General features: G+C 34.7%; 1 protein-coding gene across 1 annotated transcript in view; it reads left to right on the plus strand.

The window, feature by feature from the left end:
- LOC111055637 overlaps positions 1 to 26,404 on the plus strand; it is a 364,687-nt gene that overhangs the window by 293,562 nt on the left and 44,721 nt on the right. Inside the window, exon 6 of the mRNA XM_039420075.1 lies at positions 23,932 to 23,988. Within this exon, the coding sequence (XP_039276009.1) occupies positions 23,932 to 23,988 (57 nt within the window). The remainder of the gene's footprint in view (positions 1 to 23,931; positions 23,989 to 26,404) is intronic.

Here is a 26,404-nt window from a genome sequence, read left to right on the forward strand (position 1 = left end):
CAGGATGTCTGATATTATCTAATCTTTAACGTTATCATTCTTTGGCGATATTAGCCTATTATTCCACTTAGACCTATAAATCTTTCAACTAGGGATTTTTATTTATCCATCCAAATTTAAATACGTTACAATGTGAAGCATCGTATGTTGAATTCAACATTTTTTGCTTAAATTCAGCTAATAATTTGTTTATATTAAATATAAAAATGAGTTTCTTGTCCAAATATTATCAATTTTATTTATGTACTAGCAGGGCACCCGTGCTTCGCTACGGGAATTGATGGATAAGATTATCTTTGTGGAATATTTATAATCTAAATATTCTACAAAAATTGTTATAATCGTTTTTGAGATTAGGTCACAACTTGGCATGAAAATTATTAAGTCAAATCATTTTAATAATTAATTGATGTGTTTGTAGTGCTCTGTAGAATAGTAGACTAATTGCAGCGAATTTTGTAGAATATTGGCGGGGCTCAAGAGTCGACCTTGACTTTATTAATTGGTAATTGATATTTCCCGTTGACAGTTATCAGGCTATATTTGCTTTTATTTGATGCAATTGAGAATGACATTCCAAATTAAGTTCATTTGAATTTGTTGACTCTGGTATCCATGGATCTTTTGCTTATTCTGGAATTTTTGACATAGCCTATCACTTACTTTTCGTTTCACTTAGCCAAAAGTGTGAAAGCAGCCAATCCACTGATTCTTTCATCCATAGAAGTCCATTCATATACATAAGAGTCCATTCATAATAGTTGGAGTAACATTTATTGTGGCTGATTTCTCATGTCCTAAACTTTAGGCTATCATAAATATTAAAGTTGGATCATTCTAATGTGAAATTGCATAAATCTGAATAGAGTTTATTCAATACTTTGATTATTGACTACCATTCTATGATTTCTTTCTTTGATCTTCACTTGAAACCAAAAGCTAGTGATGAAAATTTGGATGTACCTAAATTAATATGTAACTCAATTCAATTTCTATCAGAATTGACAACTTCAGTATTTACTTGTGATCTATCAATATCAATAGGTTTGTCTTGTGTCATGTAATGACATCATGAAAGGAAATAGAAGCAGCTGATGGATTATTATGTTTTTTTTTCAATTTAGTTTTTAGCTGATTTTGAAACATGAAAATATCAGGCCCAGTAGCACAAAAGCCTGTTCAATTTCAATCATGATCAGATTCCATGACAATTAATCAGAGCAGGGTTTTTCTAATAGAAGGCTTCTCTGATTGGCTGTCGTGGTATTTAGTCCGGATTAGGAATTAATCAGACAGTTAATTAATTAGACAGACAGTGTAACTGGCTCTCTCAAGGCTATTGCTGCGTACAAACATAGAGCAACAGAGGAACCAATACAACAGAAGCTGAAGAAATTATTCGCATTTCTATCACCTCACAATGAACATACCATATGTTTGGAGAGATCGATTTTAAATTTCTTTTGCTATCATCCGGTCACTTCCTGAACCTATTCTTCCAGATGTTCCATGAATACTGACTGCAATGTTTCAAAATAAGGTCGCCAAATTTGGTAACTCAACTACAGCTATTAAAATTAATCTTTTCCATTTGCTCACACTCTCTTACGTTTTCAACAGACTATGGGAAACTTTTTTCTGATCAGCTGCTACTTGAGGGACCAATAATCCTTTCTCAAGGAACCTCAGCGAATTTTCCCAGAGTTGAGACCTGTTCCAAAGTAAAGTTTTTTTTCGCGAACCCATTATATTCCTGAATGGGGAGCATTGGTGCTATTAATGAGGAATACTGCAGTTTCAAGTGAATATCAACGAACTGTTATGCATATTCTTCAATATTTTTATCGAAAGCTACCTTCTATTTTCTTTCGTAAAACAATCAATGTTTGGGAATAATTGATTCATGGGAAAAGCGCCTTACTTCTATGTTTATAGATATATTTTTACTTCAGGAAAAGCAACAACAGCTATTTAGCCGCTTTAATAAATGACCCCTTCCTTTCGCCCAAGTTGAATTTTGGCCGAATTTCCTCATTCTTTGCAAACATATTCCACAACGGACACTTCTGAAGTTTTAAAAATACCCTCTATTTATCATATTGAATTATTAAAATTTCATCGAAATTGTTTAAGCAGTTTTCGCGATCAGTCCGATATACAAACAAAATTAGTCTTGTAGAATAGGATCAATTGATAAAAGCAACTCCCGTCATAAAAGTTTGTTTTATTAAAAATTAAAATTATCTATAGGCCTTCTCCCAGGTAATCCATAGGAGAATCTACAGACTGTGTGAGCAGCAAATTTCTCCTAATCAGTTCGGTTTCCCTAACGCTGTTGGAACGCGAGAAGCTCTGTTTGGTGTGCAGTGTGCAGGTCCTCTTCCAGAGGTGTCGCGACGTGAATTGTGATGTGTTTGCATGTCTCATTGATTATCAGAAAGCATTTGATCGTGTCAAGCATGATAAGATGATAGAAGTGTTCATAGACAGTGGCATTGACTCAAGAGACCTGAACATCATCATCAATTTGTACTGGAACCAGACAGCAGTTATGAGGGTGGGAGATGAGCAGACAGAGGAGGTGAAAATCTTGCGAGGTGTTGGACAAGGATGTATCTTGTCGCCCATCCTTTTCAATCTGTATTCAGAGCGTATATTTGGAGAGGCACTGGAAGATCAAGAGGAAGGAATATCAGTGAATGGCAAAAGATTGAACAACATACGGTATGCAGATGACGTCTGCAACAGTTGATGGACAAAGTGGTGGAAAAGAGTTCGCAATATGGTTTAGAAATCAACACTAATAAGACAAAGCTCATGGTAATAAGCAAGGAGAATGTAGGTGGAGTACAATTGTTTATCAATCTAAATGCAATAGAAAGAGTCTCACACTATAACTACCTGGGTACCATCATCAATGAGAAATGGAATAACACAAAAGAAATAAGATGCTGCATAGAAAAAGCAAGAGTTGTCTTCAATAAATTGAGTAAGGTGTACAAGAGTCACGACCTTACTCTATTAACTAAATTGAGAATATTGCGTTGCTATGTGTTCTCCGTTCTGTTGTATGGGGTAGAAGCATGGACCCTCACAAAAGAAACAATGGTAAAGATTGAAGCTTTTGAACTCTGGCTGTACAGAAGAATGCTGAAAATATCCTGGACGCAAAAAGTTACTAATCAAGAGGTTCTCAGGAGAATGAATAAAGAACCGGAGCTCCTGAATACAATTAAAAGTAGAAAACTCCAATACCTCGGCCACATTATGAGGAATAGCTCAAGATACAGACTTCTGCAAGAGATCCTTCAAGGAAAAATCAACGGAAAAAGGGGACCTGGCAGAAGGAGAATTTCATGGCTGGCAAATATGAGGCTATGGTTTCACCAGTCATCTGCACAGCTGTTCCGTAGCGCCGTCGGCAAAAACAAAATCAGGATAGCCATTATGATCGCCAACATCCGAAACGGAGCAGGCTCGTGAAGAAGAAGAAGAAGAATACTCCCAGGCTCTTACATTAGCTCTGATTGAAGCTCAATTTTTCTCGAAAAATGCATTTTAATTAGTTCTCCAACTTGGTGCCAACCTAATAAAGTCAACTCAACTTAATGCCAACCTGACAAAATGATTAATTTAGTTGCCAGTTAACAACAGCTGTTTCGAAGAGGTACTCTCTAGATTATAGTTGTATAGTAATATATATGATATGGACATTTCAATTATAATTAAGAGATTAGGAGAAGAAGAATGTACATGCTAGAAGACGAACTTTAAACCCTTAAAAACCACCCTTAGAGTTGAAATATCGCCGAAACATTTGTTATTGAGCACCTAGGACTTATAAAAAAGCTATATTCCAAGTTTTGTTGCAATCAATCCAGTAGTTTTCCAGAAATCGTGATTTGCTATATAAACCACAATGTGTTATGAAATATGTATTTATGAATTCGCAAAAATGAAGCAAACATGATCTACTCCTTCATATTTCAACACTATACAGAGCTCTCTTAATACCTCCGACTAGGTAACTTATTCCTCAGAGAAGATTCGAGGAGCCAAATGCACTAATTATAATTTACGATTATGAAAATCACTGCTTGGAGGTTGGAAATCGACTATTACATGTCACAGGTACTCTCAGATTAGTTGTCATGTATGGAGCGTATGTCACAGATCTCTCACCATCATCATCATCATCATCCTTCCCATTACCCACATACAAGCTTAGAGCTTATGTGGATATCACAATGAAGAGACAACTGATTCAAGTATCTTTACTCTTTACTCTTCACAACTCAAATTGTATATTTACTCTATGGTATCACCCTAAGAAAATTAGGGGGTTTTGAATTACATTAATAATTTTCCATCATCTTTTCAATTTTCTACAAATTCATGATTTGTAAGTGATATTTGGTAAGGTATAACGCATTTCGGAGAGTTTTCCTTCTCTTCTATAAAATTCATTAGGAGTAATTCACACAGCCAGCAGCTTCACACTTTTTGCCGCTGTTGATAATCGCACTTCATCTGTGCAATTAGGTACGAACAGGGGTCGAAAAAACTCAACGACAAGGAAGTGGGGAACAAATACTAGCTGTTTCATTTCGAATTTTGTCCACCTGGCAATTTTTTGCACTTTGATACGGAAGCAGCCTGATTGAGAGGTGGTGAGGGGGATTGGATGTCGTCTGTACAGAATGTAGTGGCATCTAATGAACGTACAAACAAGCCAATTAAAGAGGCGCGTCCCTCTTGTTTTCTGTTTCACGTCGAATTGTGATCACGCTCTCTCACGCACACCACACGTGTATCCGACCAAAGATCGTATTGTCGCAACCTGTGTCGAATACAGGCAAACAGTCATCCACTAATTAGTGAATATTCAGTGTGATGCATTTCAGTGTTGACATTTTTTTAATGACAACTTGCTGATTTGTTTTCTAATTTGCAATAACACCCATATGATAACGTGTATTAGATTAAATATTTAATTGAGATTCATTAAACCAAACCTATAAAATTCCATAAGATCCTTTGAAAATTATTTTGGAAAATATGGGGATTTGAAGAAAATCTCAACCAATGACGTGACAATACCCAATGAGATTATTTATTGTACTGAAATTTTATTCTTGAAAACTATAAAACATTAGTCTGAATTTAGATAGAAACATAGAATAATTATATTGAATTGGTCTGCAAATTCCCAATCAAAATGAATTTATCTGAAATATTGTTCTCTGAGAAATGAAAATCATTATCATTTATTATTGATCTCAATGAGTTTATACTACCAAGTATTTGTATTTCATGAATAAATTGAATGCAAATAATTGCAAGTCGAATATGCGTATAATTTCTTATCATTTTCAAGTGTCTAATCATTTTTCCCTTTTTTGTTGCCTCCGATAAAGTTACAGTTTGATAGCTCTGTAGAACAGGATTATTATTCAACTCTCATTTCTCAGTTAAGGGTTGTGTGGCAGAGAGTTGCTGGACTTCCAACTCCGCCCTAATAAATCAATCAATCAATCAATCAATCAATTCGTCTCCATGTGTGTTTGTCCGAAAGGTTCCACTGTGTTGATCAATTTTCTCTTGTCCAATCGTCCAATCATCAAAAATAGGCCTTCAATTTATTTCCTCTAAATGTGGTTGGTTAACTAATGATTATCTTAGAGCTCTATTTGATATTCTATTGGTTATTCAAACGTTTATCTATTTGTCTGCAAAAATTGAAATTACTAGAAGTTCTGATAATTTTTTATGAGACTCGTAGTGTTGTAAAGAGGTTATAACGATAAGAAAGTGCCTTAAATTGCAGCTTTTGAATTGGAAATGCGTAAAACACACTGTATACGAAGCTTTTGGTCCTAGAAGGATGTTAAATTCTACAAGAGAAGGAAACTACATTCTCTCCTACAGAGAAGGAATACATTTCAATATTGGCAGCCATTTCTTTCTCTGCACATAGTTGTGACTAGCCGGTACTCCCATTCAGTTGTTTCGTTTACTTGAGTTTCTGTTGCCGGTGCTATTAAATTCAGTCTTGTTGATGTTGGTCAGAGTACCGTCTAGTCATGTCCTGTAATATTGATAATCTATTCATGTAAGTATATCAGTAAATTTATTGTGCAAGGTTTATTCGTATTATCGATGTGTACAAGGTTTATTGGTTCATAAATTCCCGTTGATGACGAACTAATAAACTTTACCTTTTTATATTTCTTTACCAATTTCGGTGTAGTTTGAATTTTACCTTCTCATTAAGAAAGTTTTCTGTTTTTAAAAATATAGTGATAAATATGAGTAGAATCTCAAAGACTATATTTAACCATTCAACCTAACTTCAAGGAAATATTACTATAGTGATTCACTTCAAGCTGTTAGCCAGGATTGGTGAATGGAAAGAATTGATTATATTGATGGAGGATGCTGATCGTTCAAGGTGAATCTCACTATAGAAACAAGGTCTTGGAAATCTTCAGGGTTGATAAAAATAATAAATTCATACTTGACGATTTCCATTTCTATATTTCTTACCGTGGACACCTCTCAAACCACAATAATTGTTTTTCAAGTTCTGAAGTCAAACTCGTAGTTAATTACCCGATTTTTACTTTTGCCAAACTGAATGTTTCTAATCTGCCTTCTTTGATGATTATTTGAGTGCCCGCCTGGCCTGTGCTAAGCGCATTGCCATTTGCAATTCCAATGGTCTTATGTATTATTCTGCTTAGAAGCGGCAGCTAGTTCTTGTTGAAGCGTTCACGTCTCAGTTGAAATCTTAATTGAAAGAGTCCTTGTTTGGTTTCCTTTCTAGCCGAGTAAAGTAGATGCTTATTTATATTTGCACTTTGCCCTGCAGTATTGCTCCTCACTTGCTGCATCTACTCTTCGTCGTTTCCTATTTGACGCTAGCAAAGACGTTGTGCTTTTTTCCCCCGAGGTCCTTGTATGTTTGTGAATGTGTGTGTGTGTGCAAACTTTGGTTCCTGTTCCTTGTTTGCTGTTACGCCATCTGTTATTGACAAGAGAGATGCCGTTCTTTTTAGTTGTGCAAATCTGTTTATTATGAGATTTTGCTGCTCCAGCGTTTCCTGAAGCCGTTTTTCTTTTCATATTTTTCTTGCGAAGAATTCGTTGCAGTACAACGAAAAGCTTTGACTGATGAGGTGAATAATGCTACTAGTGAAGAAAAGGAATCGCTGCCAACGTCTTATTTCCGCTGTAGAAAATTATTTTTCGGCTTGGATTGTTTTCTGCCCGCGTTTGTAGTAGATTTTACATTTTCTTGTTCATTGGCTTGAAATGCTCATTAGATATGAGCTCGCCTAATGAACCGTAGTCGTTCTACTATACTTTCGTCAACAATTGGCCTGAATAAAGCATTTTTCTTGAAGGATGGAATTTATCTTATGTATGAAAAATGATACTCTAATTAGAAGTAAGAAACAAAAAACGCAGGGTTTGTTTAATGAGTCTCAAATAAGAGGGGTCTGTTAAGAGGTTAATAGGACCTGAGCCTCCATCACCGCAATAAAAAATATTGTTATTGTGAAATAATTAGGAAAAAATTGGCAAGATAATATTCATGTCAAATGTGTTACTTGAGCCGTTTGTTTCTTGGAACAATAAATTCAATTTCCTATACCATTTATAGCAAGTCGCTGAATTGTGAGAACAGGGCTTCAATGGTTGGAAAAGGGCATAATTGGGAGGGCTACAGACCTCAAAATGAGTTATAAAATAGAACGGAATTTGATTATTTTGCTTCCAATGTGGGGCAATTCAAGAATTCAATTCAAATAAATTTAGTTGATAAATCTAGAATATTATAAAGGAAGGAATTGGCTTTTACATGTCCGGGGTAGAAAATACACGTTTGACACATTATCACTCATGAACCAATGAATTTATTAACTGGCAGTTTTACATAGATTCCAAATTCAGCGAACTCGCTCATTTTCATTTAGATTAATCTATCTATTCAAATTTAATAATTAATTAATTTGATTTGTGGTTCAAAGATTACGCAACATAAGAGCCCAACCAAACAGAGCTTTCTCCAAGTGAATACGTAGTGTAGGCCTAATTGGTAGCACATGCGAATAATGAATGAAAGGTTGCCGGTTCAAGATCATTCAAAGTCATTTTTTAAAGAGAATTCTCAGCTCTGATTAACATTATCTATGTTATTTAGGAATGATAATATTTTTTCATGGAAGTAAGGAGTTTGCATTTTACAACACAAATTTTCCTCAGTGCAAAGCACGGGCTACCTGCTAGTCAACGATGAAAAATTTCAAATAATAAAGGAATGAGAGAACTAGAGGTCATAACATGTGTATGGTTCTGGATCGAGCGATGGAAAAGCTGTACTGTAATAAATCTAAAATTATGGAAATTCTGATTTAAGAGTAGAGATAAAAATGTGATCGTAAAAGATTCTGGGCGTAATTTCAAGAAGTGGAGACGTCATATCATCATTTTCTTTTTCATGTTTACGACTATCATGTTTCTAGCAATAATTTTTCTACATGTACTCCACATAATTCGTCTGGAATCGGAATGTAATCTTGGTGTCATGTGTCACGAATGAAACACGTTTTCTGATGTAACGATGTCCTGTTATATTAAGCTTGGTTAATGTACATTTTGCTCTGAATTCACTTACTCCTTAACGGAATTATTAATTCAAATAAATATTTGTACCGTTTTTTTGAAAAAAATCCAGCAACTCTGTTCAACATGAAAACTGATTTTTGTAAGGAATCTCCATTTCTCTGAATTATCACCGAGTGATCTGGATACAGAAAAGTAAATTCGTATGACTTTTGTTGGTGGGTAGTCCCTTGCGGGAAGGTCCCACCGCCTGAATATATAATTTAAGCCGTCAATGTGCCTTACGACTGTCATACTTCAGCCGGGACCGACAGTTTAACGTGCCCAGAAATATGTAAATTAGGAGTAGTAGCTCAGACAAGGTACGGTACTCATGCTAGTCCTAGGTATCGTATTAGGTATTAATGTATGCATACTACAACTGTCAATATGACAAGCGCATTAATACCAATTAGTTTGCTGACCAATATCAAATTGATTACTTGTTACTAGAGCTACATTAATTTAACTAAATCAGTGGTCCATGACTATTCCATATTGGAATTAGATTGCAGCTTACCAACAATACTAGTCTATTAGTGTAATTTCGAAAAATATTTGTTCGTGAATCCTATTCGTATTATTTACATAGAAGTGATACTTATTATTCACATTATTTATTGTATGGTATTGTATAACTACTTGAATTCTATGTTTAAGCTGGGTTCACTTATTTTCTCTCCATAGATATATTGATTCCCAGGAGTTTAAGAACATTCAAATTTCATTATTCTTTTAATCATTAGTTTTTGTTTGTTGGGAAGTTCCTCAAATACATTTTCTCATAAGTTAGGAAGCCCTTTAAACTTGAAAAACCCTTTAAAAGTGGTTTTGATACCTCTCCGGAGTTTCATTTATGCTTGTCTTTCTAGTCTGAACAGCTTGAAAACTTGAGGCAGAATTGAGAATACAAATCTTTGAAAGTTCTGTACTAGAAGATTTTATCAATTAATCATGTCTTGTTATGGTTCAAGTTTGTCAAAAATGGATGAACTGTTTTATTTTTATCTAACTTCAACCAATTAACAATATCAAAAGATTATGCATTGAATAGTATCTCTTATATTAGAATTGTAAATGGTTTGAATATTTGCGTAATTTCAATAACAAATGAAATATTCTCGAATTTGTCTCTATACATTGATTGAAAAAACTGGTTTATAAATACAGCGAGACTGGAATACATTTTTCAGACGACGTAAACATGTTAGTAGAACGAGTTTGATGCCATTTATGCGTCGAGGTAATAATTCAAGCGCATGCAAAAATATTTTCACTGGATTTCCAGCAATCGAATAGAAATGAATTTTCATTGAGTTAGTCTCCGTGTTGAATAAAAACTACTCAAATTAAGGGCGCTGAATTTATGTAGAAAAAGAAAAAAGCGAAATTCACACCACTGTTTTGATTTCATAGCACGACTCTCGAGGCTCGGAGTGGAGCTGCCTATCTCGTTAGAGATGTCATCGTGCCATCATATTTTCAAATATTTAATATTTCTAATGGAAAGTATACATTTCATGAATAGTAAAGGTGGAGGAGACTCTTCTCTCCTCTTGGAAAGTAACGTTTTCGTGAATTAATACTTCTTTTTTCTGTATTTGAAAGTACTACTCCTATTCTTTTCGACACCTCTTCTGCTGGCTCTCGTTCCGCTCCTGCAGTTTGAGCCGAAAAATTGTAAAGCTTGTGACTTGTCGTTCGAGTAGGGAAATTCTTTTCGTGGGGTCATTCACCTCCACAACTCGAGAGCTTTTCCGCGCTTTGTCTCGCCCTTTCTCAGTCTACTCTTCTCTCTCTCTTTTCTTCTACAGTTTTCTAGTCTTTCTTTCTCTTTTCTTCTACACAGTATTCTACTCATTTGACTGAAAGTAGATCTTGAAGAGCTGTGCGCTGGTTTTCGTATCACTCCACTACCCGCTGGCTTCCATGCCTCTCATTCATTCTTCAAGCAGCTTTCTTCCCTTCTTCATTTTCTGAAATCTTCACTTTCCCCTCATCTTATCCAAATTGGGTAGCAGAAAAGACTTGTTTCTTGAAAGAAAGTACAGAAGTGACTAGGTTTGGCATTACGTTTTGTGTACTCCAATTGTAGCGTAGAATAGGAAATGAAGAAAATATTTTTGTAAATTTTTCTTGAAATAACTTATTTTTCCTCACTGTGGAACAGGTCTGTTCGAAATGATCAGTTATCTAACGACTGTTTAATTAATATTTTATACCATAGAAATATCATAAATCCTCGACTAATACCTTTTTCGAGATAGATAGATAGATAGATAGATAGATAGAATGATAGATAAAAAGATTAAATAGCATCCACTGCCCACCTAAAAAGGGAAACTTGGCAGAAAATCTAAATGGTCGAACAAAAAAGACACAGCCCACAGTAACAAATACAAGACACAGGAAAAGAAAGCATTTTACCAATCATGTGGAGTAATGTTGAATGGACTATTCCTTTGAGTAGAAAGCACTCTTGGAGAAATCTATCTTCAATTGAGATCTAAAGTCGCGTTCATTCATAATCTTCATGAAATCAGGTAAACTATTATATAATTGGATACCAGAGCTTCTGACGCCTCTCTTATATCTTGAGAGGAGATTCTAATTTTTAAGCCTTGGAAGTACTTTCATTGAAAGGATTACTTTTACCATTACTTTTATTTTGATAATTACAAAATTCACTGTTTCTATGTTATCCCAACTGTACTGTTTCTATTATGTGAAATTCCTCAAGTAGATGAATTCAGTTACCAATTGAATTATAAAGATTACAAAAGCCGTGAAGTGCTTATAAATTTGTTGAAAATTAATAATAGCATATCCCTCTTTCGAAGTAAAACTATTCTTGATTTCTATTTGAAGTAAACATTTTAGACCCTCCTCACGTTTTATAATCCTGCTATCTTTCTTCTAGCTGGGTTTCGCATTGAAGGAAGCTAATTCATTATCCTACCACTTGATTGATTCCTAATTTGAAACCTGTCAATAAATTGACGAGAGATAACAACCAAAGATCATTTATTTTCTGGTAGCAGTCCAACAAGTGAATTAGTCGACACTACTGGACCAGTCTCTTCCAACTTTATGTCTTTTAAAAACCATCAGTCAGTCAATCAGTGGCAAATTGTTGAGGTAAATTATTCTCTTGGTGGGCACCCAGCTCACCTTGAAAAATATCCTGATGACATTGGAATGTAATGAATTTTGGATTTATGCAAATCCCATAAGTCCACGACCTCATTAATATTATTAGAAAGTACTATTGGTGAGGTGGTGTGGTGTGTTGGAGGGTGGTCGTGAAGCAGAACAAAATAAGACGTCAGACGTCTTTAAACGTCGCCTTAAGCATCGTCGTCGAACCCTCTCCACAAACGACGCTCTCTCACTCCTCATCGGGTGTTGATTAAAATGGAAATTCGACTCGGTTCGACAGGACCGACTTCGCTAGGTTCTAACCGCGAATTTCAAGATAATAAAATCTAAGCTCCGAAGTCTGAATTAAATATGCAAACTTCTTGCCCATTACCACCACCATCATCATCATCATCACCAGCCGAGTACGTTTTAAATTTCTCCACCAATCGTCGCGTTCAGCGATGCATTCACAGCTCTCTTCCGATGAAATTTTTTAGAGCTCGTATTCGAATGAAACCTCCCATGATGTCGGGGGCTACACTTCTGAAACAGAAGAGTTCCTCTTCCTCCTCCTCCTCCTCACCACAGCCATAACTTTCTCCTCTCCTCTCCCTCCTGAATTCAGATTTTTCTAATATTCTCAAAAAGTCCGTTCCAGCGTACCCTCTTTACATTTTGATTATAATTATTCGAATCAGATTTATTTATTGAGAATCGCTTTCAATTCGCGCGGCCGTCCTTCAGCTCTAGGGTGTGATTAATATGAGATTTGATGGCGCTCTTTTATTGGAATTCTATTGATGCGTGCTGGGATCGATTCGATTTTTCTAATCCTTCATAGATTTCATCGTTCTGGACAGAACTCAAGTTTGTGGACTTGAATTTTGGCTTTCATTATTGATTTGAATTGAGAAATCGTTATTGAAAACTTTACATAGCTGTTCATTAAGTTTGGTAATGTCTCACTTATTCATTGTGTTTTCAAAATTTGTAATATCCATGAGTATCATTTCCATTTGAGTGATTTCTGAGGCCTGGCTGATGGAGATTGAGTATTACAGTTTTTGGAAAAGTCTCACAAACGAAAGATTTGAAATTATTAGGCTATATTATATCAAATTTATACTATAAATAATTCTTTTGCTTGCCGGACTATCCAAATCTAGTGTGAGTCCCGTATTACAGGACTTGAAAAATCTATAAAACATCTCTTGCCTGTATGTTTTGTGCATTAATAGTGTGATGAATCTTTCAAATAGATCTCATGAGAAGAAAGAAAATTGTGATTACCTTTTAAAATGAAAGAATTTGCTAAAGGAATAGTTAGCGACCGAGCGATAAAGCTTACTTATCAGTAACTGTATATTAGATAAGAGTACCGTTCTGTACTGAATATTTTCTAGAAAAATTATTCAATAAAAGTATAATTATTTTGCAAATAAAGCACGAATTATTTACGAATTGCTCATTGAATTTGAGGTTACACTTTGTTTACTATCGATCAGATGTTTTTAAAACAGTTCGAACGCAGCTGACTGATTCAAAGTATTGTCAAATGTCATGCTGGCTTCACGTAAGATATAATACCATCTCTAAAAATTATAAAACTATCAATAAAGGACCAAGAATTTCAAATAAAAAATAAAATGTATGTATTATCGTTGAAATTATTTATTATTTAAGAAATTATATTATATGTCAGGTCTTATTGTAACTAAATAGGTCATAGCATGAAATTATATTATTGATAAAACGGCAGAAATTAATTATAACAATCTCAAACCTAATAAAAATTGTATAAGAATATTAATTTATTAATGATTTAATTCAACTGAACCACATGGTAATTAAATCTCTTTGGCAAGCCTAAGCCAATCATAGTGCATAGAAATAGCACCAAGAAGGTGATCGTTTGAAAGCAACACATGTTAATCTATTATCAGACAACAACCCTGCCTTATCATATACGCTAGCACGTGTACATTGTATGAGAGGAACTATGTCTAGAAGATTAAGCAGTTTTAAGAATTACATAAATTGGATTATTATTGTAATTAAAAGAATTATATTCTACTGCTTGCCACTGACGTCATGTCTACGTCACAAGCGTTCTACCAATGGCAAATTTTTATGCAAATTATTACATCGAGATTCTCAGAAGAAAGGTCTAGCCAAGAAGCTTAGAGAAAAAGAGAGCACTTCCCTTTTGAAATCCTCACCGTTCAGATCTCTTTATAGTTACCAAGACCTATTTGTAAAATTTTCGTTCGATTTTATATGTTCTATTTGTGAGCCGATATTTTAGGCCAATCTATTTGTTATTTGTAAATTTATTTTTTCATCAATCGATTAATTAAAAGTTTAAAGTAAATTATCCCTTAATTAATTCGGTGAAGGAGATATTCAAATTAAAATCCCCACGTGCTGAAACCGAAGCCTGGATTGCTGCCGATCAAACGATTTTTGATCTAAAAAAGAAAACCACGACCACCAAGGAATTTCACGTGAGTTATAAGTTATAAGGGGCCCCAATCTACGCTTCGAAAATATTTCAGTGCAGAAAAATATAAAATTTTCTTCGTCAAATTATTGGCCACGCCGACAAGCGCTTTAGCATTTAAGAGCCTAGAATTTATTCCTATTGAATTTATAACAACTTGTAGTTGATTAGCTATCCTCCGCTGCCAGAACCACGACCCCGAGCAATTTTAAAATATTTTATAATTCATTTTTTCACTATTTTTTCAAAACTGTTCAATTTTATTAATTGTAAAATTCTGTCGAATCACGCATGGTATCATGCAAGTACAAGAAAATTTTTAACTATTCTGTTAATGCTATATTATTATCGACCTGTAAATCAAATTCTGAATCTGCACTGTATGATCATATATTTTATTATAATATATTTCAGTTTTGTTAATTCGCTTTCTGAGTTCGATTATTTCTTAAGCCTGTCAATTATTGTGTCTGATACGTGCTATATCATCAAGAACCGATCGAATACGATCATTGAAATAATTGAATTAAGCTGGATATTGGAACAGGTCTAAGTGGATGTAGCGAGTGGGGTCAGATCGAGATATTTATTCTTTATCCTTACCTGCTCATATATCAGCTTTTATCTGTTACCTACCTCGACTTAGGAGCGTACACATCAATTGTACAGCAGATGCAGCCATAGATCATATAAATTCCTACAATAGAGCTTAAAGCCCGACAAGACTCTGTTCTCGAAATATATTCTGAACGATATCTGGTCCAAATACCGTTTTTAATCCTTCAGAACTTATTAGAGACGCAGTCCCGTAAATTATCTACATCGGGATTTTTGCTCGACCTGTATGATTTTGTATGCTCATTCTTCACAGGTAATAATTTTAAGGTATCCGTCTTCAGTGTTTAGCGATCGCTACACTGCTTATAAAAATTTCATCACTATACAATTTGTCATTGGAAGAATCAAAGGTGAGCGAGCGTTTAGGCCTCCCGCGATTCCGACAATTGTATTGAATCTTGTAGTGAATCAATCAGTCTGGTGTACACTCAGCATCCACGCACGCAATTGCAAAATTTATAGCCGCTACACCATTGACTCAGTACAAGATTCACCCTACATGTGTGAAGCCTTCAAATCACGCTCCACATGATTTGGCGCCCAACAGTGATAGGCATTGAAGAGGTGGATAATCGACTACGAAGATTATTTAGTTGCTCAGTATACTATAGCGCTGACAACGGGAAAATTTTTTGAAAAATTCATGGTTGTGAATTTTTTCGAATTTAATATTAACTGTTCACTGTTATACAAAACAGCAAAACGTGCCATACCCAATTTTTGAACAGAAAAGAAATTTATCGATTGATGAATTTTTAGAGGAAAAATCGAACTCAGAATTTTATTATTGTGTTATTCGAAAATTGGTCATACTATAAGTCATAGGTATAAGAAATACCATAAGAGAAGTCATACTATTTAAGAGTATTAGGTCTATATTAAAACAATTTATAAAATTTTATGGAAAAGAGGATTGAAGTTATTTACATTTTTTAAATTTTTAAAACATAAAGAGGGAAGTAAAATTAAACCACGGATATATTGCGGAATAGTTCAAGCAGAGCATCACTGCTTTTATATAAAATTTTGCGAAGAATACTAGCCCTATATATAGAATTGCGGCAAGAAATTATAAAAGTAAAATATTTATAATAATAGTAATAATAAATAATAAGAGACGTACCTTCGTTACCGCATAAGTGTCCATTGTGTATCCTGTATGTTCTTGTCATTTTTATGTTAACGATATTGCTAACTTGACTCATTTTATCACTGAACACATTGCTAAACCACTTTTTCTGTATTTCACTCACTACGAAGCTATAACAATTTCTATTGGATTTCTTATTAATTATTTTGTATATCACATCAACACTTTCACGTTTTTTATTCACTACACCTTTTCGTCGCGTTATTTTTCCGCAAACCATGGCAGGAAACGACCAGGTCAACCAAGTCTGTCAGACACCGAGGACATCTCACCCGATGTTTGCCGCCGTTGAGGACCGCACACCCACCTTTCCCAGCAGGATATAAACACCCTCCTGGAAGCAGTAAACAAAATGATTAAAATACAAGAACAAATGAAGGAAGAATTAAAGAAGGAAATCCAAGAAGTAAAGGAAGAAAAGAAACAAATAAATGAAACACTAAACAATATGATTACAGACACCAAACAAGCAAATGAAGAATTAGGGAAAGCAAGTAAAGAACTACTCAAAGGACACGAACAAGCAAATGAAGAATTAAAGAAGGAAATCCAACAGTGGGGAAAAGCAAGTGAACAAGGTTTTGAGAAACTGGATCAACAGTTGAAGGAAGCAGCGGAAAGAAGCAGGATGTTAGGACGGCAAGTCAAGGAGAAAAGTCAGACAATTAGAATCAATATTGGCCCAGTGATCAAGCCCATGCATGCGAAGGCAGACACACCCAAGGAGGAGGTCATAAAACAGGCAAGCGAACGTGACACCTGTATGGAAAACCAACCCACCGAGAATGTCAAGACTGAAGTCGCGCCGCACCCCGCAGAACGCCGAGAGGGACCAGCCGACATCACCCGCCAGGCCGAGGACGACATCCATCAAGTAGAGGGACAGCCCGTACCACCGCGCGCCGGACACCAGGAGTCCAAGGACATTGCCCACCAAGTTGAAGAGCAGCCCGGACCGCCGACCGCCTGTATCTCCGAGCCACCGAGGACAGCACCTGTAACAGATAAACCCAGCACTCATGAAGATCGCCCACTTAACAATAGAAATAAAACGGAAACCCAAAACAAACCAACATCACTACCAAAACTGAAAACCTATGAATCAAAACCACAAACAAGAAGGATTACAATACATCAAAAAAGAAAACCATCTAATAGAATTCATCTACACCGCCGTCATGTTAGGCTGAAGTTGAATATCAGATTTTTCCCCGCCATGCAAGAGAGAAGAAAATCATCAAGAAGGGCCTACAACCACCGCAGTCATGTCAGGTTGAAATCAAGCAGACTGTACACCACCATGCCGAAAAGAAAAATATCATTTAGGAAAACACACAAACATCACCGGCATGTAAGGTTTAAGAATAACAAACTACATGTTACCGGTAAACAAAGAAGGACAACATTGGCTGAAGAGATCTACCTACTTCGCTGGCACATTCGTTTTAAGCCAAGTTTGATAAAACGGATAGTCACAAATCGGAATTGGACCTTGAATAACACCGGAATCAAATTTAGATGGGGGCTTGAGGAAATAATAATCTTTTAATCAACTGGAAACTACATTCGTGGATTACACAAATTATCAAACACTTCATAATCACAGCCTACCCATCGAATCATATCTTTGCAGACTAGCATTTTTCTACTGCAGCCCAATCAACATAACCTTAACTTCGCCGCATCTCAGCTAATAAGGAAATATCAACAATCTACTTCAAATGAAGAAATTATTATCAACTCTAAGTCAACAAATTAAAACTGAAAACAACTTTAAGAATTTACCAACCTGATCAAGCCATCCGCCTCATGTTACAGTCATCACCGAGACAGTCGCCTGATATCATCTACACAACTGAAAAACAGAAACAAAAATTATATTATCCACAGAAAATAATTATAAATTAGAAATAACATGAAGTTAGTAGTGAATAGGAGGAAAGAAAATAAACAAAGTTTATTTGAAAAAATGTGTAAATCTAACCTCGAAATACAGAATCGATAGAAAAATCTATTCAGAACCATAGCCTGTTCGATAATTTTCTTCGTCACACCAACCAATGTGTGCGAAATCATAGAGTCAATGTATAGGAATCAAAGCAATATCGTTGTTAATTAATGTAACCTATTATTAATGTAGAATTATAAATAAAAAACGCAACCAAAAATATATATTTATGTTAATTTGCACGAAATGCGCATGTTCTATGTCATATAAATGTATTGCTAAAAAAGCTAAAAAGAAAATGAAATTCTTACCTTCAAATGTGAAATTTATTACTGTTGCATCAAAAGATCATGAATTGTAATTCAAATTGATAAATATAATCTTGAAGACTTAATATTTGTAACCAGCATTGATAAAAATCAAGAAAGCCATTTCAAGTGTAACCCTGTTTGTACACAACGTACTAAGCGCAGATAAGAAATTGCTCGAGTCAAACAGTAGACGATTGTCAAGTCACCGAAGTAAAATCACACTCTCACCCAATTTATGTAAAAGCCAGAACAAAGAGTCGAAACCTGTAATAACCATGAAAAAATGATGAAAATCTATATTTGTTGCAAATACTGTTCGAATCTTAAGAGGTAATATGTGAAATTTTGTATATTTGTTATAGTTATGGGTCTGCTCATAAGCCACCCGTGAATGGAAGTTGTGGAGTTGTTTTAATGAAGGATCCAAAGAGACCTCATTAGTTATTGTATTTCGATTGTATCCAATGGAAGGAACAATCAATTATTTATTTTCTCGTAGCCAAAAGTGCACGATATATTGTTTTTAGTGTTAAGTGTTGAGTTTTCGTAGAAGTAAGGAGATGAAATGGTGTATTCATCACAATATCGGATTTTTCAAATAGTCATTGTTTCAACTCGTCTCCCAATTACCTATTTAAAATATCCTGGGGGCTTTTGTGTGATGAATCTTTCAAATAGATCTCATGAGAAGAGAGAAAATTGTGATTACCTTTTAAAATGAAAGAATTTGCTAAAGGAATAGTTAGCGACCGAGCGATAAAGCTTACTTATCAGTAACTGTATATTAGATAAGAGTACCGTTCTGTACTGAATATTTTCTAGAAAAATTATTCAATAAAAGTATAATTATTTTGCAAATAAAGCACGAATTATTTACGAATTGCTCATTGAATTTGAGGTTACACTTTGTTTACTATCGATCAGATGTTTTTAAAACAGTTCGAACGCAGCTGACTGATTCAAAGTATTGTCAAATGTCATGCTGGCTTCACGTAAGATATAATACCATCTCTAAAAATTATAAAACTATCAATAAAGGACCAAGAATTTCAAATAGAAAAATAAAATGTATGTATTATCGTTGAAATTATTATTATTTAAGAAATTATATTATATGTCAGGTCTTATTGTAACTAAATAGGTCATAGCATGAAATTATATTATTGATAAAACGGCAGAAATTAATTATAACAATCTCAAACCTAATAAAAATTGTATAAGAATATTAATTTATTAATGATTTAATTCAACTGAACCACATGGTAATTAAATCTCTTTGGCAAGCCTAAGCCAATCATAGTGCATAGAAATAGCACCAAGAAGGTGATCGTTTGAAAGCAACACATGTTAATCTATTATCAGACAACAACCCTGCCTTATCATATACGCTAGCACGTGTACATTGTATGAGAGGAACTATGTCTAGAAGATTAAGCAGTTTTAAGAATTACATAAATTGGATTATTATTGTAATTAAAAGAATTATATTCTACTGCTTGCCACTGACGTCATGTCTACGTCACAAGCGTTCTACCAATGGCAAATTTTTATGCAAATTATTACATCGAGATTCTCAGAAGAAAGGTCTAGCCAAGAAGCTTAGAGAAAAAGAGAGCACTTCCCTTTTGAAATCCTCACCGTTCAGATCTCTTTATAGTTACCAAGACCTATTTGTAAAATTTTCGTTCGATTTTATATGTTCTATTTGTGAGCCGATATTTTAGGCCAATCTATTTGTTATTTGTAAATTTATTTTTTTCATCAATCGATTAATTAAAAGTTTAAAGTAAATTATCCCTTAATTAATTCGGTGAAGGAGATATTTAAATTAAAAAATCCCCCATGTGCTGAAACCGAAGCCTGGATTGCTGCCGATCAAACGATTTTTGATCTAAAAAAGAAAACCACGACCACCAAGGAATTTCACGTGAGTTATAAGTTATAAGGGGCCCCAATCTACGCTTCGAAAATATTTCAGTGCAGAAAAATATAAAATTTTCTTCGTCAAATTATTGGCCACGCCGACAAGCGCTTTAGCATTTAAGAGCCTAGAATTTATTCCTATTGAATTTATAACAACTTGTAGTTGATTAGCTATCCTCCGCTGCCAGAACCACGACCCCGAGCAATTTTAAAATATTTTATAATTCATTTTTTCACTATTTTTTCAAAACTGTTCAATTTTATTAATTGTAAAATTCTGTCGAATCACGCATGGTATCATGCAAGTACAAGAAAATTTTTAACTATTCTGTTAATGCTATATTATTATCGACCTGTAAATCAAATTCTGAATCTGCACTGTATGATCATATATTTTATTATAATATATTTCAGTTTTGTTAATTCGCTTTCTGAGTTCGATTATTTCTTAAGCCTGTCAATTATTGTGTCTGATACGTGCTATATCATCAAGAACCGATCGAATACAATCATTGAAATAATTGAATTAAGCTGGATATTGGAACAGGTCTAAGTGGATGTAGCGAGTGGGGTCAGATCGAGATATTTATTCTTTATCCTTACCTGCTCATATATCAGCTTTTATCTGTTACCTACCTCGACTTAGGAGCGTACACATCAATTGTACAGCAGATGCAGCCATAGATCATATAAATTCCTACAATAGAGCTTAAAGCCCGACAAGACTCTGTTCTCGAAATATATTCTGAACGATATCTGGTCCAAATACCGTTTTTAATCCTTCAGAACTTATTAGAGACGCAGTCCGTAAATTATCTACATCGGGATTTTTGCTCGACCTGTATGATTTTGTATGCTCATTCTTCACAGGTAATAATTTTAAGGTATCCGTCTTATCAGTCGCTACCAGTCTTATCTAGTTGTGCCATTTCTAGAACTTTGCAACAATGTATCATGAAACATGGTGTGGAAGTGTTATTGTTTTAAGTTATAATTGGGTAGAGATATCAACAGGTCAAGAATAAATTTAAAATTGTTTTAAAAACTGCAGTGAATTTTTGAACGTATATAACTAATTCTAGCTAGGATTATGGAAACTAGCCTGATCTAGTCCAGCTGTTAGGGGGATTGACGTTAGGGTGTAAAAACGAAACGTGGAGATTTCCGGCAAAGGAAATGCTTTGAAAAGTGAGGATGATGGTGAGGGAAGAATAGTAGAGCTGGAATTGCACCCCGAAGTATGCTGGAAGTTGCCAAGAGGCGGAAATCTGTGTGGGGCAATGCGTTCCCTGGGGTGTCGTTGGCCCTGTGTCACAGTGAAGGGGGTGCATGCCCCCTTCTAGGGCATACCATCACACTGCCACAGTCGGCAACGCCTCTGACCGATCGACAGGTCGGCTACCAACGAAATGCGCTACAAAATTTATTTTCCATAGGCAGGCCTAGTAGTATCGACTCAATTATGAATATTTTGTTCTGCAACATTACAACCCTGCACCAGTCTTCTCAAAGATCATATTTTCATTCCTGTTACTCCCCCTTGAACTGTTTCCATAACTGGCCTCGAATTATTGTGATGCTTTGTTTGCTTATTACAATTGGTTGTAATGTCTTCCATTGTGGCGGAAAGTTTTGTCCCTACAAATTATAGCTGAACAGCCGAGTAACCATTCAGAATTTAATTGAATTGCTCCCCGCAGTGTCGTTGACTGAGTTTTCTATTTCAATTATTTTACACATCAGTAGTGCTTGTTTTAATTTTTCCACTGAGAAATTATTTGGTGGATGTAGTGTTCGATATTCAGTTCCACTGTGATACCCAAAGTATTTGTAGCCAGTGGAAAAGTATTTCATACAAAATTATAGTTTTTCTCCTAGTCTTGCTTACAAAGGTTAAAAGTGTTTAGTGTATCTCAGAATGTTTATGACTGATCTAATGAGATTATTCCGTTTCAAAGTGGCCTCCGGTCTCTTCCTCAATATCCTCACACAATCAAGTCCTACTAAATTATGATGAAGATTTAAGATTGAAATTATAATGTGACTGTCACTACAAACTTTAGTTATTCAGTTAGCAGACTTGATAAAAAAATGAATATCGTATGGGACAATACAGTAATTGATAAATTTCAAAATACGAAAGTTCAACTATTGGAATAGGGGCTTTACTGAAAATTGCTTGTGGTTTTGCAAGCCCATTGTTACTGGTGTAAAAGTTTATCTTCGAGTAACAACCTCAACAATCCATCCTATGGAAATCCGAAATCAACCGCTAACATAATATACAACTACATCCATTCACCGAGAAATGAAGGAGACACAAAAGGAAGGCATTCACGACTCTGCCAGTGAATAGATTTACTCACGGTTTGCGGTGAATATTCGGGCTTCCAACGACAAATTCCGGAGGAAAGCTGAAGGAAGGTGTGTTTTGGGGATGGAGATGTCGACCAGAATGCGTTACTTTGTGAGAAGAATGAGTGGAGGAGGAAGAGGAGAAGAGGAGGTCAATTTACTTGACCCTTGGGATCGAGTGATGGGATGCTGGCCGGCCGGGGTATCTCGCATGCCGATGGATTCCTGAATCGCAGTCCGTTCAACTGGAAAACGACGCTGCCAAACTTTTTCACGGTGACGACGATATATGGACAGGCTTTTCTGCGGCTGCACGCCTTCTGCTACTCGAAATTTAAATTCGAAAAGCGTCGTTTGGTGTCGGGGGCGGACGGTCACTATGGTCCGCTGTCCCTGGCTGACACATTCGTTTCACGCTGGATTAGGAAAGTTGTATGGTTAACTGATCGCTACTCACATTCGGGCCTCCAAGTCGCAAATCCCGCCAACTGCTCAACCGACTGGTAGGTAGTCAACTGTGATCAAAATGTTAATGCTGGGTTGGTGCACCATATTTAAACGAAAAGTGATGTAATGTATCGCGAGGACCAGGAGAAAAAGTCATTGTTTCGATGTTTTCTTGGTACTGTAATTAGGTAACTTTTTCATGTAACCTCATGTACTAAAATTGATATGTTATAACAATGAATTTTTTTTTTTTTTTTGAGTTAGTTACAGCCGGATTTATTGTATTCAATCTATTATTTTGTCCGATGATATTTCCATTGAATCAGTCTATGGCTACACCATCCAGGATGTTCAATTTCTTGGATCAGGTAATTTCATAAAACCATGTGCTAAACATGTATTAAAATAGAACTCATCAATGAGTGTTGACACCCACATCATTATAGTTTATTGATGTTATGGGGTAGAGGGTATGTCATATTTTTGTTTATGGGATAGATGACTAAGTAGCCCAATAGAAAAGTATATGAATCATATTGAATTTCATGATTTGTGTCTCTTTCAAATAATAATCAAATAAATAGCGTTTATTTATTAATGATTGTGGTGTATATTGTATGTGTTGGAGTGTAATTGAATATTTTGAGTCCATGCCTTTTATAGAACTCGTGTTACGGTGTTAGCCTTTGATATTTTCTCTAGGTTCAATATTAATTTCTCATTTCCATTTCTACAAGTTTGGATATGTAAGATTTGTAATAATTATTATGACCTCATCATCATCGCACCTATATTATTTATTTTTCGTTTCTAGAATAATAGTGCAAAAATTTTAGAATCTGAAGAATAATGTTGTTGATTTATGTTTCAGCTGAAAGTTCAAGAAGCGCTGAAGAAGAAGGAGAAATTTGACCGGGAACATGAAGAAGTGAGTTGATATTCCATTCGCTTGTTGACTAAATTTTAGAATTTCCATCGTCCATGCTGTTTAGATTGTCATGTTCAATCGGCACGTTGAAAAAGACGGCTAGTATGGTTTTACCGAAAATAGTAAGGTGTATTCCAATAACAGATTTAAATGTTATTTTATCGATTCCAAACATTTTACCAAATAACAAATCCATATGCACCTATAAATGTTTGTATTTGAACTAGATGAAACTACTGTGAACAGGCACCAATGGCGTAATATAATTTTATCAAATTCTCCTTCTATTGTGAGTTCTATTGGAAACTAAGCAATGTGTGGTTGAACAAATTTGAAAACTGAGGTATAGAAATAATTAAGGGATTAACAAATCACCAATAATTAAGAGAAAAATTAGAATTTAAGTTCCAATGAGGCAATCTTATAAGAATAATAGAATTCCTTCCACTTGGATATTGTAAACTTTTAAGTACCGTACTAAACGAATCCATTCAGCACAGCAATGGAAACCGTAAAATAGAATTCAGTTTAGTAAGTTTCTGCCAACTTACAAATATTTGCATACTATTCACTGTATATTTTGCAAAACTAATTGAGTTATCGCTTTTAGATTTTCCCATCTATGCCCTGGTTACGTTTTGCGTTTCCAATGTTTATGGCACGCTGGCTTTTTTCTACGGCTTGTTCCGATTAGAATCTACTCTCTTATTTATCTCACTTGGAATAAAGTTTTTCCTCACGGGTAGAAAATTACTGCACTATTTCATTTGTCCAATTTCTTAAGTTTAAGACAACTTGAGTTACGCTATTTGAACATGGATTACTTCTTTTTTAATTGCATGAGATATAGCTACATTAATTCAGGGATTCTTCATTAAGAAGAAAGCAGTCTGCATTGCAGTTTAAATGAATTGATTTTATCTTGGATACTTCTCTACTCAGGGAACGGTTGGTGTAATCTTGGTGGGTTTGTGAATGCGCGCCATTCATTTCATTCCATTCACGACTATAGTGAGGTCCACGTTATAATGACAGTATATGATCAACTTTGGTTTTGCTATCCTTGTCTATCATTCGACAAAGCCGGTGGTACTATCCTTTTCTAGGACAACAACGATGACAATTATGTTTTTGACAGTGTAGAAATATAATTTATTAATGCAGAGAATCGGCATCGCTATTCTTCTTTCTTTATCCACTGCCATTATAACGTGGACCACACTATAGTATAGTTGGTCTAAGTCATTTTAGTAGATTTTTGGCTAATTTCCTGGTTTCATAGTAGGCTGTCAAAGTTTTTTGATGAAAACAGTGTCATCGAAATACTATTATAGGCCTTGTTCCTGCATTGTTAGTCTGAGAATCGATGTACGGTAATCATTAGTATAAACTCCATTTGACTTACTCTATACTTCTATTTGATTACCTTGAATTCTTTGATACCTTGAATTTTGTTTGTTATTCTACTATTATTGGTAGAGAGTTAGTGGGGAGGATATTTTTAATATTCTTTCCGAAGAATGGACATTGATATGTCCAAAGCTCCGCCAATTTATGTAGATGCATAACAATATAATTATTATCTATAGTTATTATATTACAAATTGCTTTTTCATATCATATACAGTTCAATAATTATTTTCTTAGTCTATATCATGTAAATTCATCTATAATTTTGCTGTATTGTAAGCTATTGTATATAAGTGTATAAGACAGTATATATTGTAATCTACATAAATAAAGTACTCAATCAATCAATTATTCATATAAATTATCAAGTTTTTATACCTTAGTTTATAATATTCTATTTAAAAATTAAATGAATTCAGGTATTTTTCAATAACGATCTTCCATCTATTGGACCTTATTTACAAGTTTTCAACAGAGAAATTAAGAAATCAAATCAAATAATTTTATTGGCCAAAAAAACAAAGCATTAAAAACAGCTTACAATATCCATCCAAAATTTTCAGATATCAATTATTACATGCACAAAAAAATCAGTAAGCTTCAAAACAAATAGACATTAGGAAACACTCAATTTCTGGTACAATAAAAGTACTACTTGCTGAATTATATAATATAATTCGCGTGCAAGTAGTAGCACAGCTTAAAAAAAATTGTAATGCTTCATTCACACAACTTTCACTCCAACAATAGAAATAAGTGCAATTCTGATTTATTTTATCTTTTAATCATTTATACCTAGAGGAAAAATTAACCCAAAACAGTAAACAAACTCTCAATTGAATTAGGCGTTTGTGATAGCAGCCACTTGGAAATTTTCTTTTTGAAAGAATGATAATTTTTAATTTGTCCAATATCAACGGGTAGTTGATTGAAGAATTTCGGCCCTAAAAACACAAAAGATTTTTGAAAACAGGTATTATAGGATTTGGGAGTTTCAACATATTGT

The sequence above is a fragment of the Nilaparvata lugens genome, chromosome 2, assembly GCF_014356525.2.
Source record: "Nilaparvata lugens isolate BPH chromosome 2, ASM1435652v1, whole genome shotgun sequence".
Taxonomy (NCBI): Eukaryota; Metazoa; Arthropoda; class Insecta; order Hemiptera; family Delphacidae; genus Nilaparvata; species Nilaparvata lugens.